The 15185-nt window shown below is 38.7% G+C and overlaps 1 protein-coding gene across 2 annotated transcripts in view; it reads right to left on the bottom strand.

The window, feature by feature from the left end:
* The window catches only part of LOC136862922 (Kruppel-like factor 3), a 53709-nt gene extending 38772 nt beyond the window's left edge, over positions 1–14937 (bottom strand). Inside the window, exon 1 of one of the 2 annotated variants that reach the window (XM_067139205.2) lies at positions 14743–14937. In XM_067139205.2, coding sequence (XP_066995306.1) covers positions 14743–14760 — 18 coding nt within the window. In that variant the 5' untranslated portion in view covers positions 14761–14937. Of the gene's footprint in view, positions 1–12175; positions 12209–14742 lie in introns of those variants that run through there. The other variant, XM_068225813.1, reaches the window with a different exon arrangement.
* Positions 14938–15185: the final 248 nt, after the last annotated feature.

Below are 15185 nucleotides of genomic sequence, written 5' to 3'. Positions count from 1 at the left end.
TATCCATTATTTTCCTTAGGACATGCTACGCGTCCCAACTACAAATGGATACGCAGTCCATCACAACAATTTTCGTTGTGTTCATCTTCGTATGCTTACGTTAAAGGAAAATGAACCTTAAGAACATTATACTGCAGGAGTGCGTAAATGAGCCATGTAAACATAAATTCCTAGAGTGCTGTACGGTAAGGTTCATTTTCCTTTACACGTGCGCATAGAAAAATAAACACAATGAACATTGTTCTCATGGACTGGTCACGCCTCCTAGCCAAATATGTATATTTTCCTTAATGGATAGGAAGTGCATTGGGAGATATAACCGTTTGCCCGAACGACGAATTTTGTTTGGGTTCATATTTCTATGCTGACGTGTAAATGAAAATGAACCTTACCATACCGTACTGTAGGAGTGTGCATATGCTTGGCGTATTTACGCACTCCTACAGTATAATATATTTAATGTTAATTGTCCTATATAAACCAGCATAGGAAAATGAACACAACGAACATTTTTCTGATGGACTGCATAGCCATATGCGGCGGGGAGGCGTGAATAGTCCTATGGAAAATAATGGATAGGAACGGGATTGTGAAATACTAGGTACTGTTTCTTCACAAACGATATTCAAACTAACACATTTCAGGGATGAACATTTGAAGATGAAAGAATGTCATCAGTCTTATAAGTGGAGTAGACTATTGAAGAAAATGAAGTACTGATTGCATGTTAAGTTCATGACGGTTGAACGAAAGGAACAAATCGATGGCTTACTTCTAAAACCTCGTATGCCCCAATGCTCTTTCTACGCTTTATATTCCTTAAGAATGGTCACGCCTCCCAGTCACATACGAATATGCAGTCCATCAGAATAATGTTCGTTGTGCTCATTTTCCTATGCTGATGTGTAAAGGAAAATAGACCTTATCATACCGTGTTGTAGGGATATTGTTCGCATGGCAAATTTACACATTCCTACAGTATAATTTATTTAAGGCCCATTTTCCTTTACACGTGTGCATAGGAAAATGAACACAGCGAAAATTGTTCTGATGGGCTGGATATCCATTTGTGGCTGGGAGGCGTGACCACTCTTAAGGAAAATATTGGATAGGAAGGGCATTGGGAGATACGAGGTTTTAGAAGTAAGCCGTCGAAATATTGGTTGATTATGAAGGTTATGCACTTAGTAAAGGAAATCAAGTTTTAATGATCAAGGAAATGCAAAAGCGCCCAAAGTAAATTTTATTGTCAACAATAGTGAAAACTCGCGAAGAAAATTATACGATTTTAGGTTACCCTACCATACCCTGCAATGTATGAGAAAATCCATGTCTCAGTGTCACCTACAGAGAGCAGTGGGAAGTTTACATCTGAAACAAGCTTCTGGTTTTACGTGAGTGATGATGCTGTGTTCACAGCCAAGCGAGCTTGTGTTTTAAGCGCAATCCCAACCAAAAGGATGCTCGTCCTCATTTCAAAAATCCCACTTGCACTGAACCTCAGCCACCTATTTTCTGTGTTTATATGACAAAATGTTGACCTTCCACATTTTAAATCCCTATTTCTTTTAGAACTTTCTTGTTACCATTACTATACGTTGTGTAATGAGCGTTTTCCTTTGTCTTAGGGTCCGCATAGAAAGAATCCCCTCTGATTGTAGTGTGTTGGATTTCCGGCTCTGTCGTAAACTTTAGACTGCTTTGATGTCTCAATAAAAGACTAAAAGAACAACAATAAGGACTGTTTGAAGGTATATAACGATGTGTAGTCATCGTTGTAAATACAACTGGGATGAAAATTGGGTTCAATTCCCGCTGTTGGCCATCCAAGACTTAGAGTACATTAACGTAATGTATCACTTCATGTCGGTGAATGTTGTTACAATGGGCATACAGATCTACATATCTCTGCAGTTTCATTCCCGATTCTCCACTAATCCATTACAAATGCACGCATCAGAGCCACGACGTAAAATTATTATTGTTATTATTATTATTATTATTATTATTATTATTATTATCATTATTATTATTATTACTATTATTATTATTATCGTGCCGCGAGCAATACCGCGCATCTGACAATGCTCTTCCCAGGCATTGTTTTACTTTAGACTGGTAAAGCCTCCCAGCCACATATAGATATGCAGTCCATCAGAACGAGTTTCACGAGGTTTTACGACCGGATGCCCGTCCTGACATCAACCTCATCAGAGGATGAAGTGAATGTGATATACGACATTGGAAGGGAGAGGGTGAAACGCAGACTTGCACATAGCCTGCTCCTGTCGAATAGCAACATGGGGTCTACTCAAGGCTTTTCGTGTCCCTATCCGTCGGACGGATCACCATCAACAGCGTCATGTACCCTCACTTCATATACGGTTCGCCTCCGCAGCGTAACGGATAGTGTTATTAGCTGCCGTCGTCGGGTGCCCGGGCTCGATTCTCGGTACTACCAGAAATTTAAGAATGGCAGGAGTGCTGGTATGTGGTTAAAATGGTACACGCAGCTCACCTCCATTGGGGATGTGTCTGAAAAGAGTTGGGCCACCTCAGGGTGAGACCACGGGTTTTTTACGCCATATAAGCACAGCGGAGTGATTTAAAATTTCATCCAGGCTTTTGGCACGCAATCTAGTAATTATAAATTGTATACAACCACCTCTTCTACTCTGCCGGTGAATATTCTGATGACGAAAATATTTTCTGCCAGTGGAACTCAAACCGGCTAAGGGGCGGTGTCAGACCATACACACTTCACGCCTTAACGATCACGACCACCTGGCGGGCTTATCAGACATATTTCATATCCTTAAATGATATTACAATATATCCCACTACAGTACGTAAAGCCCCAGTAATATCAGCGGCATCATCACACGTTCATTTCATTGGAAGAAAGTAAAGAATGTTTAGTTAACCTTTACGGCAAAATACAATCTCAGCTACTCATATTCGAACTCTGGTAGTAATAATAATAATAATAATAATAATAATAATAATAATAATAATAATAATAATAATAATAATACGGTTATTTGTTTAAAGATCTATCAACGGGAATGCTTTTAAGTGATGGTGGTGTGTCAGAATTAGTTCCTGCAGAAGTTATTTAAAACGCTGGAAGCAAATTACAGGAAGGGATTATATTTAAACATCCTCAAATGACACCGACCTTATCTGGGATCGAACCAACAACCTTAGGGATACTAGGACAACAACATACCGACTGCAGCATTGACAGCTGCTCCATAATGTTAACAAGGAACACTTTCAAAATAAGAATATTGCATTATGTTAACAAGGAATATACTACTTTAAAAATAAGAAAATTGCATATAAGGCCTCTACTCCTTTAGAAAATCGTTGATCTTCGCCATAAGACCTACCTGTGTCGGTGCGACGTAAAGCAAAATAGCAAAAAAAAATCGTTGATATAGTTTCTACTTAAGTTTTAATGCGTTGAAGGTTCCATTGCTCTTATTTACGACCCCGAGGAAGCTAACATTGTATATTTTATAACAATGGGAATGAAACTATTTCTATGGAATTTATATCAGATTCAATGTAGCTTGACCGAGCACGATAGCTGCAGTCTCTTAAGTGCGGCCAGTATCCAGTATTCGGGAGTTAGTGGGTTCGAACCCCACAATCGGCAGCCCTGAACATGTTTTCCCGTGGTTTTCCATTTTTTAACCAGGCAAATGCTGGGGTGGTACCTTAATTAAGGCCACGGCTGCTTCCTTTCCACTCCCAGCCCTTTCCTGTCCGATCGTCGCCATAAGGCCCATCTGGGTTGGTGCGACGTAAAGCAACTTGAAGAGAAAAAATAGCTTGCTCTATGTACGTTACAGTTGTACACATGAATGAAAATTACGCTGCGTATCAACACTTTCATAGGATATAGATCTTACCAACTTATACCTAGTGCTTTGAAACCAGCAGATACGTGTTCATTTTTGTAGTAGTTACAAAATAATTTCAAAACCGTAATGTATGTGAATCTTCTTCTACTGCTTTTTCCCCACACCTGTGGGGTCGCGGGCATAAACTGTGTCGAACATGTGGATTTTGTCCTGTCTTGCGGCCGGATGCCCCTCCTGACGCAAACCCTAATTGGAGGGAAGTAATCGCATTGCGTGTTTCTGTGGTGATTAGTAATATGATGTGATGTGTGCATATGGCGAGGAGAGAGTTGAGACGAACACGAACACCCAGCTCCCAAGCCAAAAGTATTAGTCAGACACTATTAAATTCCCCGATCCTGCTGGGAATTGAACCCGGGATCCTCCGAAACGAAGGCATCAATGCTGGCCATTCAGCCAGGGAGTTGGACATTGCGATGTATGTGAATGAAAATGAAGATCCACAGGCTGTTTCCAGTCATTCGACCGGATCAGGAATGGAATGAATGAAGCCCCATCTAGCGGCGAGGATAGGAATTGTGCCACCTGCCGAAGCCTGTGGCACTCCTCTGGGGCAATGATTAATGACTGACAGATGAAATGATAGTGGAGAGTGTTGCTGGAATGAAATATGACAGGGAAAACCGGAGTACCCGGAGAAAACCTGTCCTGCCTCCACTTTGTCCAGCACAAATCTCTCATGGAGTGACCGGGATTTGAACCACGGAACCCAGTGTGGGAGGCCGGTGCGCTGCCGCCTGAGCCACGGAGGATTCTGACGTATGTGAATATCATACATTATTTAAAGTAAATATACTGTACTAGTTAGACCTAATCATCGTTTGCGGAATTTTTGAGGACACATAACTTAAATATTACTTTATTATAAATTGCGACTGTTCATAATTTACGCGCCGGAAATTTGTTTATGTAATTACGTATGTATGTATGTATGTATGTATGTATGTACAGATAAATGTATAACCAATTATGCTCTTCCTAATTTAATGTTCTTCAGACATCAGTCTTTCAATTCGATAGATTTCACTGCGTACTCCCCTAATATCAGGAACTTTCCTTCCTATATTATGAACAGTTCTCACTATGCAACCTCTAAATTTCTCGAAAGCAGAACAAGATTTTAATGTAATACATCCCCAGCTAGTTGGCTGCTGGCTTGCAATCGGGAGATGCTGGTTTCGAACCCCACAATCGGCAGTCCTGAAGATGGTTCTCCGTGGTTTCTCATTTTCTCACTAGACAAATGTTGGCACCGTAAGTTATTATAATTAAGGCCATGGTCACTCTTTCCCAGTCCTAGCCCTGTCCTATCCTTTAGTCGCTAGAAGTCGTACCTGAGTCGGTGCGACATTAAAACAAGACAGCAAAAATAAAATAATCACACGTGCCTTCTATAAAGGTACTTACGACCTGCAAAATGGGGAGACGTGCAAGATAAATCTTAAGCATCAGTTCGTCAAACTGAAAGCTTCCCAGTTATCCTGATAGAGGAGCTCTTGTTTGGAAAACTTGCATTCGCTTAACGAGATGGTACAGAGTCATGGTATATTTCATTCAAAAATAATGTTGAAATACTGGAAGTTACGAAATAGAATGTTTCGTTAACACTGAAACTCGATATACTTGCAGTTTATTTGACTTAGTAATATTAATTAAAGGAGAGTATTCGTATAATTGAATCTCTCACGTCAGTAAGGTTTTGAATTGTAGAAGTATATATTTACATGTTCTGTGGGAAAAGGTCTGGCATGTAACTGAATGACCATCGTAGTGGCTCTCGGTTCAATGGACTCTGAGATCGATACCCAGTCGGGACGAAGATTTTAATCGCGTCTAGTTAATTCCTTTAACCCGGGGACTGGGTGTTTTTGTTCGTTTATTACATCATACTAAAACACCACAGAAATATACAATAGTAAATACATCCCTCGATATAATATTGCTGTCAAGAAGGGCACCCGGCCGTGAAACTGAGCTAATTCCATACAAATTGCCGAACACAGGTGTGTGAAGAAGTCAGAAAAAAGAAGAAGCGGCTCTACGAGAAGTATTTCGAAGTTGTGACAACCTATTAACTCATGCTATAAGCCTTGTCTACAACTCAAACCTCAACAGCAATGAAGTACGTTACAGAGGTTTATTCCTTGAGAGAGGTCGGTTTAAAGTATGTTACAGCACGGGTTGTTGCAAGTTTCCTCATTTGCGTAGAGTGAGTCACTGAGACAACCCACTCACAATGAGTTTCAGAATCGTCTGTTAAGTTTCTCGCAACACTTCTTTCTCAGTCCAGCGATCTACAGTGTGCTTCTATTATATGAACACTACCAGCGAAAATATAAAGAAAATTTGATCGAATCATGGTTTAGGATTTCGGCTGATTATTTCCATCTGCTTTCCCTAAGAACTAATCACCTCATGACTTTGTAGAAACCATGTAGTACAGAAGAACAATCAAAGAATGGATTTATTTTTACACAAACCTATCTAAAATTATACAACTACATTTGCTAACGAGTGCGTAATCAGAGAAGAGAAGGGTTAGGCATACAGTAACTGAGTTTCAAGGGATACCGTCTGAATGCATTGACTTATACTCGTTTATCTACAATATGTGTCATCCATTTCTTGCGATTTCAAATTATGTTGGCTCGACAAACGAGAAGATTTCCAAAATCAATGTACGAAAATTCAGTGCCCTCTTTAATTTAGCTGAAATTCTCGAGGAGTTTTGCGATCTTTTGTCATACTCTGTCGTCATTATATTAGATATTTTATGGTTCCAGAGGACCATATTCTCACATACCTGCCTATGATGAAAAGACGAGGAAATGAAAATATATTTAATAATTTCGTGTGACTATTGTTAGCCTGGTGCCGTCCTTGTAGGGCAGGCCATCCAACGAGAGTGTGCGACAACTGCCGTTTGTAAGAAACTACATGTTATTGTGGTGAAGGGTTGTGTGATACTTTATGCGTGAGTTGTACGAATTTGAGAACAGCACAAACATCCAGTCCCCGAGGCAAAGGAATTAACCATTAAAGATTAAAATCTCCGACCCGACCGGAAATCGAACCCGGGGTACTCGGAACCGAAGGACACTACGCTGACCAATCCGTCAAGGAGCTGAACGTTTTAAAGAACGATTGACGTATTCTTTGTTGTGCTTATCCGCCTCTTCTAAGATTAGAAAATATATAATTCAATTTTAATTATTAGAATAATGCATTTAAGATCAATTAACTTATATACACAGGCTATAAAGTAAGAGGCTCTAAAACTAAACGCCTTGACGTGTAACTCAATACAACTAAGAATATAACGTTGTTATTTCAAAACATAATCTCTTCCATGGAATAAGAATTATTTTTCTGAGAATCATCGCCCTCTGCAAATATGTGGTAAGAGTACCAGAGAAAGACAAACGGCTATAGTCTGAACATGTCCTTAGTGACCAGCATAGGGTAGCTCGATCTCTCATTGTCCCCATATATGTGAGAGAATTTGGATTGAAAATATCTACCATTTCCTTGTTCTGTAATAAAATTAAGTTTCGCTACTATTGAAACTACCGACTTCCCAACACATTAATTAACTTTCTCTGAATTACTTGCGTATTTCTGAGCAAGATTTGTTTCCGCAACATATAAAATGTACATGAACTCTATAGAATATGTAAGGTACGTTATATTGTTGAACAGTGAACGACAATTTCAAGTTACTTCATCACCGACGCCTTATCAGGAAATGGGAGTAAGGGACTACGAATAAAGGCCTACAGTGAACGACTGGGAAACAAGTGGTTCAGAATAGTCAATACATTAACCATCTAATTTCTTCTTGAATTGCAGGTAGTTAGAGTGAAATTTATGTCTGAAAGTCGGGTAATAAAAGTGGAAATATCCAACCTAATGATAAGGAAAGGAAATTAAGTAAGAAACAAAATAATTATACAATATGGAAGAGATGCAGTTCACTGAAATCTCCATTATACTGTATCGTTAATTTGTGTAATACACCTTTATACATTAACAAAGAAATAAAATGTTGAAAGGTGCTTGTTTGAGACGTTTAGACGATAGTAGTCTGTTTTAGAGATCATAGAGATACTTAGATGCGTAGACAATAAATTTTTTACTATTCTCAACCTCAGCCCACAGTTGTTCGCTCTATGCTCGACAACATTTATAGTCTATTCATATTTCAAGTTTGTGAGAGTTAGGCAGCGACCAATCGGGGTTGGATGGTTCCAAGATTGAGTCTCCAAGACCTAGATTTCTGAATAAAGTTACTACATAAATACTATCGTCTGTATTAAATATTCATATTATATTAAGGTGAAATAATTCGAGTACATAAATGTGTAAGCTGAAATGTGTAGCAAAAATACTTGAACTTATTTACGAAGCCGTTATGTTTTCAAGAGAATTAATGATTGTTAAATTAAGGTGACGAGCATAAAGCCATGATTCAGAAATAATGTGCAAGTGCATATGTTATTAGAATAAAATACAAGTAATTAATATTAATGTGTAATTAATAAAAGTTTGGTAAAATTTAGAATAATATGATGAAAAATCTCAACTGATATTCCATTTACGAGTGACAGTAATCACACCAACGTTCAGTGGATGTCACGTTGGAGTCATTGAGTCAAAGGAACATTTATGTTCTACATGAAATCCAGGAAATGTAAGGTATATGTCCTGGAGCGTTATTGGTACACAATATTACACACATCAGTAACAATACAATTGCGGTTAAAAAAACTATTATTCTGGAACCCACGAAGTAAAAAAAAATCATGAACGTGAATTCGTTGGTTAGATCACTGTGTTGATGGACTTACTAGATAATGGGAGAAAATAACAACAATCTTCTTGAGTTCTAAGGTACTTTTCATAATCCTATAAAAAATGTACTTCCATGTCCTCCCCAAACAACCAGTCGAAAACTCGCGGGTTATATTGAAGAGAGATCAGTGGTGTAATACTTCCGGTTGAAAAACTTGACAAACCTGTTAGTAGCATAAGACTTCTCTTATAAGTTCTGTCATGACATTTAATTCATGAAATGCAATTTAATCGAGAATTTCTTATTTCTCTTCTTACTTCCTTCCCTTTGAATAATAAATGATTTAGCCCACTTTCATTTGGATATCTATTTTCCCATGTTACTAGAAATTAAATGTGTTAATAAAATACGGAATATTGCAGAGTGTTATAATGAGATGCATATTCTTATAGGCGGAGAAAATATTGTCAGTGGTAAAAAAGACAGTATACAGACGAAGGCTAATGACGAAGATATTCTATCAGTATTGTACATTGTGTATCACGGGTTAATAGATAAATGGTAGTTACCTCCCTTGTTTGCCAAGTTATTGAGACTGGGTGAAACATTCTCAGTTCGATTTTCTGAAACAGTTGATTCATTAGTCCAGTTTGGGAGTGTCCAGTCTCGTGAGACCGACCAGTTGGAAACCTGACTGATACTGAAGTTACTTGAGAAGTTGGAAGGAATTAGCTATCTCATCATTGGTAAACTCTTTCTCGTTACAGTAATAAATAACACCTTAAGAAACACTACAAACCGTTCCTTAACGTGTCCACATAAACTGATTTGGTGACCAACAAGTCTCCTAGCTTGAGAGAGCATCAACATCCACAATCTAAAATAATTTTTAAAATGTAAAATTCAGTCCAGAACATGTGTACGTAATGGCATCTGGTGATACTCCCAATTAACCTTTGTTACAACAGTTAAAAGTAAATGAGCCGTCGCTAATTCAAAATTTATGAATTCTAATTTTTTTGTAGGGCCTATGGTTAAACAGTTATACTTCCTCTTAAAACTAAAAACACCCCCACCTTCTAATTTACTAAGTACAACTTTACATACGTGATATTGTCAGTCATTGTCCTCATCCAATCCCCAACCTCTTATCTCCTACATTAATCAAGATGAGCAAATTCTGTCTGGAGTTTGGACAGGTCAAGGCCCGATTCTTAGGATTCTTAAAAAATCCGAGTGTGGTCACCCAATATAGAATGAAAACTTCGTTAAATTTGTCCCCTAAATTACGTTTGTCATAGGAACATAGAGCCGGCCCCATGGGGTAGGGGTAGCGACTCTGCCTCTTATCCGGAGGCCCCGGGTTCAATTCCCGGTCAGGTCAGGTCAGGGACTTTCCCATAGTTCAGAGGACTGGCTACAGGTTTACTTAGCCTATCTGAGAACAACTGAGCATCTATCCAAGAGTGAGACATAAAGCTAAGAACAACGACCGAGAGAATTCGTTGCTCTCACCACGCGTCACATCGTAATCTGCAGGAATTCCAGCTGAGCAGCGGTCGCTTAGGAGGCCAAGGCCTATCAGGACTGCAGCGAAATGGAGTTTGGATTTCTGTATACACATAGACCGAAAAAATCCCTCCACGGTTGGCGTCAGTAAAGGCATCCGGCCGTGAAACTGGACTAGATTCATACGAAGTGTCATGCCATACATGGGTAATGGGGAAAAGCAAGAGAGAATAATAATAATAAGAAGAAGAAGAAAGTATGGTCTATGAACTGGAAAATAACTGTATTTACATGCTATAATTTTGTTTGTTATAAATCTAATTTTACTGAGGCAGCGTGACTCCTAACTACAGTTCAATAAAGTACAGCCTGAAATAAATGATGAGGATAATTATTTCAGTAAGTCTATTTGCATTAAAAATTATCGTTCTTGTTGTTGCTGCTGTTGTTTTGTTTTGAAATAGATAACATTCTTGTCGATAATCTGTTTATATGTGATCCGCATTCACAATAACATTCATATTTATGAATTTACTACTACTACTACTACTACTACTACTACTACTACTACTACTAATAATAATAATAATAATAATAATAATAATAATAATAATAACAATAATAATCTAAGAAGAACAAGTAGAAAATAAGTTGACTTGAGTGCTGCAGTAGGTTATTGTCTTTCTGATCCAAAACGAGTTCGACCAAAGCTGAGGTCAGTGGCATGTGAGGGTGTTAAAATGAGACAACTCGGAGTCTTTGTTTTCCGGCATATTAAATAACTCTATCGGAACAAAATTCAGGCCTCCTGGCGTCACTCGAAGTCTATTAAGTGCGAGTGAAAAGATAAAATTTCGTGCAGCTACTTCTAGCCGGGTGCAGCCCTTGTAAGGCAGACCCTCCGATGGCGGCATCTGCCATGTGTACGTAACTGCGTGTTGTTGTGGTGGAGGATAATGTTATGTGTGGTGTGTGAGTTGCAGGGATGTTGGGGACAGCACAAACACCCAGTCACCGAGCCAAGGATATTAAGAATTTATGGTTTAAATCTCCGACCCGGTCGGGAATCGAACCCGGGATCCTCTGGACCAATGGCCAGCACGCTAACCATCAGGCATGGAGGCCGACGTGAATACATGATAAACAAAGAAATAATAATAATAATAATAATAATAATAATAATAATAATAATAATAATAATAATAATAATAATAATAAACAAGCTGACTACGTGCTACATATCGGGTAACTGTAAGCTTACATTGGGTATGTGGTGGATTCGAGTCCTATTCCTGCAGCCCGGAAGATATTTTATTCCACATTTCCTCAAGAGGCAACGACGGGGCTGTAGATGGTTAATGCCATGGCCTAACTTCCCTCCTATGCTTCTCCTTCCCTATTCCAGCGTTGTCGAAAACCTAAAAGTGTAAGTGCAATATTGTGGAATGTGTAGAACTTATAAAGGGTTAAAATGTTGTAACTTATACATTAGATACCTTCCTGGCATTCATCTGCAGATGAAAACGACGGTAAAGCACATAAGAAATGTATTACCAGTGTTTGAAAACACACACTTCCTGACCCTGAACATGAGATTAAAATTTGATTACGACGACCTGGATGTTAAGGCCCTCTAAGCAACAATCATCATCTTCATTTGTGGAAAAAACAGGACTTGGGCCCGGGCCAAACAGACGGGAAACTACCCTAGAGATCACTTCAAGTGGCTCTAAATTATGTATGTATGTATGTATGTATGTATGTATGTATGTATGTATGTACGTAGGTTTGTATGTATTTATGCTGAATTTAAGTAACTAATATGTACGATTTGCCCGGCAATTTTAAAAATGCATGGATACTTTTGAAAAATGGTATAGCAAATAACAGTTAGTACAAATAATTAAAAAAAACTCTACATTTGAATTTGAGACATGAAACTCACTCCTTGAAATACCAGTCTGTCCAATATTGCACACTGTAGCGGTGTCCTCTGGTAATATCCGATTCACGTTTACGAATAACATTCTCATTGACTCATCTTCACCTCTTGCATAGAATCCATTCGTCTATAATTTTACTGACAAAAGCATTCGTCACTGATGCACGGTAAGTTAATATAGTAACGTCACCTAAGGTTTCTTACCTCCCTTTAACAATGGCGTGAGGCCTCCGAAAAGGCCTGGTGCGGGTCTTTCGAGTTGACGCCCTGTAGGCGACCTTAGCGCCTGTGACGATGGGGCCCTAACTGTTATGAATTCTAATGCTGTTAACGACACACACACACACACATACACACACACACACACACACACACACAGCCCCTAGCCATAGAGTTTAACCAATAAAGGTTAAAATCCCCTACCCGGCCGGGAATAGAACCCGGGACCCGTTAGTACAAAAGAAAGCAAGCTAACAACTTAGCCATGGCGCAGGACGCATATTCCTTTGAGAAGACATAACTTAGTGAGGAATTTGATTGGACCCTGCTGTGTGCCACAGGATCAGATCTAAGGTTTAATGGATAGCATAGTCTATTTACATGATGTAATAGTAATATTCTAAAGAAGGCATTGGCCTCCCCTAACAACGATATATTTACAGGAATGGCTTTAAGAAATAAGCGTTGATATACGTAACTATAAAGATCGCTGTTTCCACCGCACATCGCAGAAGAGTATCTATGTTGTTCAAAATTAGAATTACCCTTAGTTACTGCCTTATACTTTCATTTAAAAAATTTTATTCTTAATCTCTTTTTACGACACATGTATGTATGTATGTATGTATGTATGTATGTATGTATGTATGTATGTATGTATGTATGTATGTATGTATGCATGTATGTATGTATGTATGTACGTATGTGTGCGGGGAAAATCTTCGCGGATGTCTTAATGTGCTAGTGCTAAACAATATTTGATGTACAGATCAAAAAGCTTCAAAATGATATAACACATAAGTTAGTGAATCAAAAGCACAGTCATTAGTAACACTTTCATTTGTGTTTAAATTAGTGTGTATTGTTTCGGTAACTTCTATAAACTGAAGCAATTTTAACTGACATGCTGAATATTTGAAAATAAATATTTGAATGTAGAATTAGCGACCTATTTTTCATGGGTATTTTATTTATTAATTGAACACTGAAATACTAGTACAGGATAATCAACGATATTTACTTTATACCGAAAACAAAATGTAAACATACTAAATATCGCATTCTGTTAGACCAATGAACGATGACTTCCTAGCTCTATTACTTGTCCAAATTCATGAATCTACGTCGCAATACAAGGTATTTTAAGTAACATCTGCTGCCTCCCGAAATGTTTACCTCACACTTTAAACTTCGTCCAGAATCTAACTTAAATACTCCGTTTGCATAAGTTCCCTTCGTACTTAGCTAACCATCTGTAGTAAGAATCCTAACTGCCGGCTTGCTGGAATTAGTAGCGCACATCTGAATGAGGCTCAATGAATACATTTCCTTACAAGATAAGCTCACAAGTTAAATGCTTTTAATTTTGTCAGATATCATTGACCTGGATTAGTGTCGGATGATACCATAAGGTAAGTCACAACCTTTATTGATTCTATGATCAGGCGCCACCTCAAAAGAAAGGCGCCCCTTTACGAGCAGACTTGCTCTAAAGGAAAGCAGAGGTAATTTGTGGTTCATCCTATGTCGTACAATAAAGTTTTATGGATCTTGCTTTCCTTGTGATGTGCCTCAGCCATAACGAAATAACCTAGGCTCATGTTTTTTGAGCTTGAATGACATAAACACAGCTCTTAAAAATAAATTAAGGAAAATATACCTTTCAGCCAGTATTCCACTTTAAGTAATATGAAGTATCCCTAAGTTGGGCTAGGAACTGTTTCACAACACGGTGTTCAATTATTTGATTAATTTTGCACATGAAGATTCGAATGTTATGAACAGTATACAAATAATATTAAATATCGCTGTTGTTACTACACGTAGGCTCTAAGTGAACGTTATCGTTGCGAGCACTAACACACATGTATACACAGCCGTGCACCTGACAAGATTACAATTGATTATTACATTAAGTTATTTGCCTACTTGATTTAGTTGACGGACGTAGTGATTTATACGAACGGAACACGCAGTTTTCTTTACCCCACTCCAGGGCTTTATTAATATTCTCCTGAGTGGGAGAGCCTCTTAGATTTTTTGTACCTACATTTATGAATCTCCTAAGAAGGAACCGCTCTCAGTCTGTGGATGCGGCTCCTTGCCTTCTGTGACTAAACATCATTTAAGAACGGCTCGTTTGAATAACCCGGTAAGCATACACAAATTAACATAAGGAACAAATGCCACATTGTGCGAGCCACAAGCTGACAATCGCTGATCTTAACCCCACTCGATTAAAGGGTTCAGGCTCATCTGTTCGAAAAAATGTTAAGAGATGCATTTCACCCTGGACTAACAAAATATTATAAACATGAAGATAAAAAATAGTAAATGATTTCGACACTAACCTCTTGGAAATCAGCCATCCCCTTGGGTTGAGCAGCCCGCCAAAATCCACCACCAACAGCTGAGTGATTTGCGTGTCTGAATACTCGTGTGGGCGTATTGCCTTCTATCTGCCAGCCACCTGTTCGCTTGCTTTCACATGCACGATTCACTTCTTGCAGGCGCTAGCCCCACGCTTAGAATGGCTTCGCGGCAACAATAGCACCTGTTCTTATTGGACTAGTTTTGAAAATCACTTCAGGAAGCCACCACGACTCACGAACTTCCATCTCTACCTGTGTGTCTCGTTCTCCGGAGCTCAACCGTGATGTCACGGTGAACCAATCACAAGACAGCTCCGTCCAGAGCCATCCAATCAGAGCGTCCCTCTTCTCACTCTACAGTTCAGCTGCTTCCCCAGGTTGATGCTAGAGGGGAGATCAAACCACGGGCATTCCTACCATCA

This window comes from Anabrus simplex, chromosome 2, assembly GCF_040414725.1.
Source record: "Anabrus simplex isolate iqAnaSimp1 chromosome 2, ASM4041472v1, whole genome shotgun sequence".
Lineage (NCBI taxonomy): Eukaryota > Metazoa > Arthropoda > Insecta > Orthoptera > Tettigoniidae > Anabrus > Anabrus simplex.
This window is presented reverse-complemented; position numbering and strand designations above follow the sequence as displayed.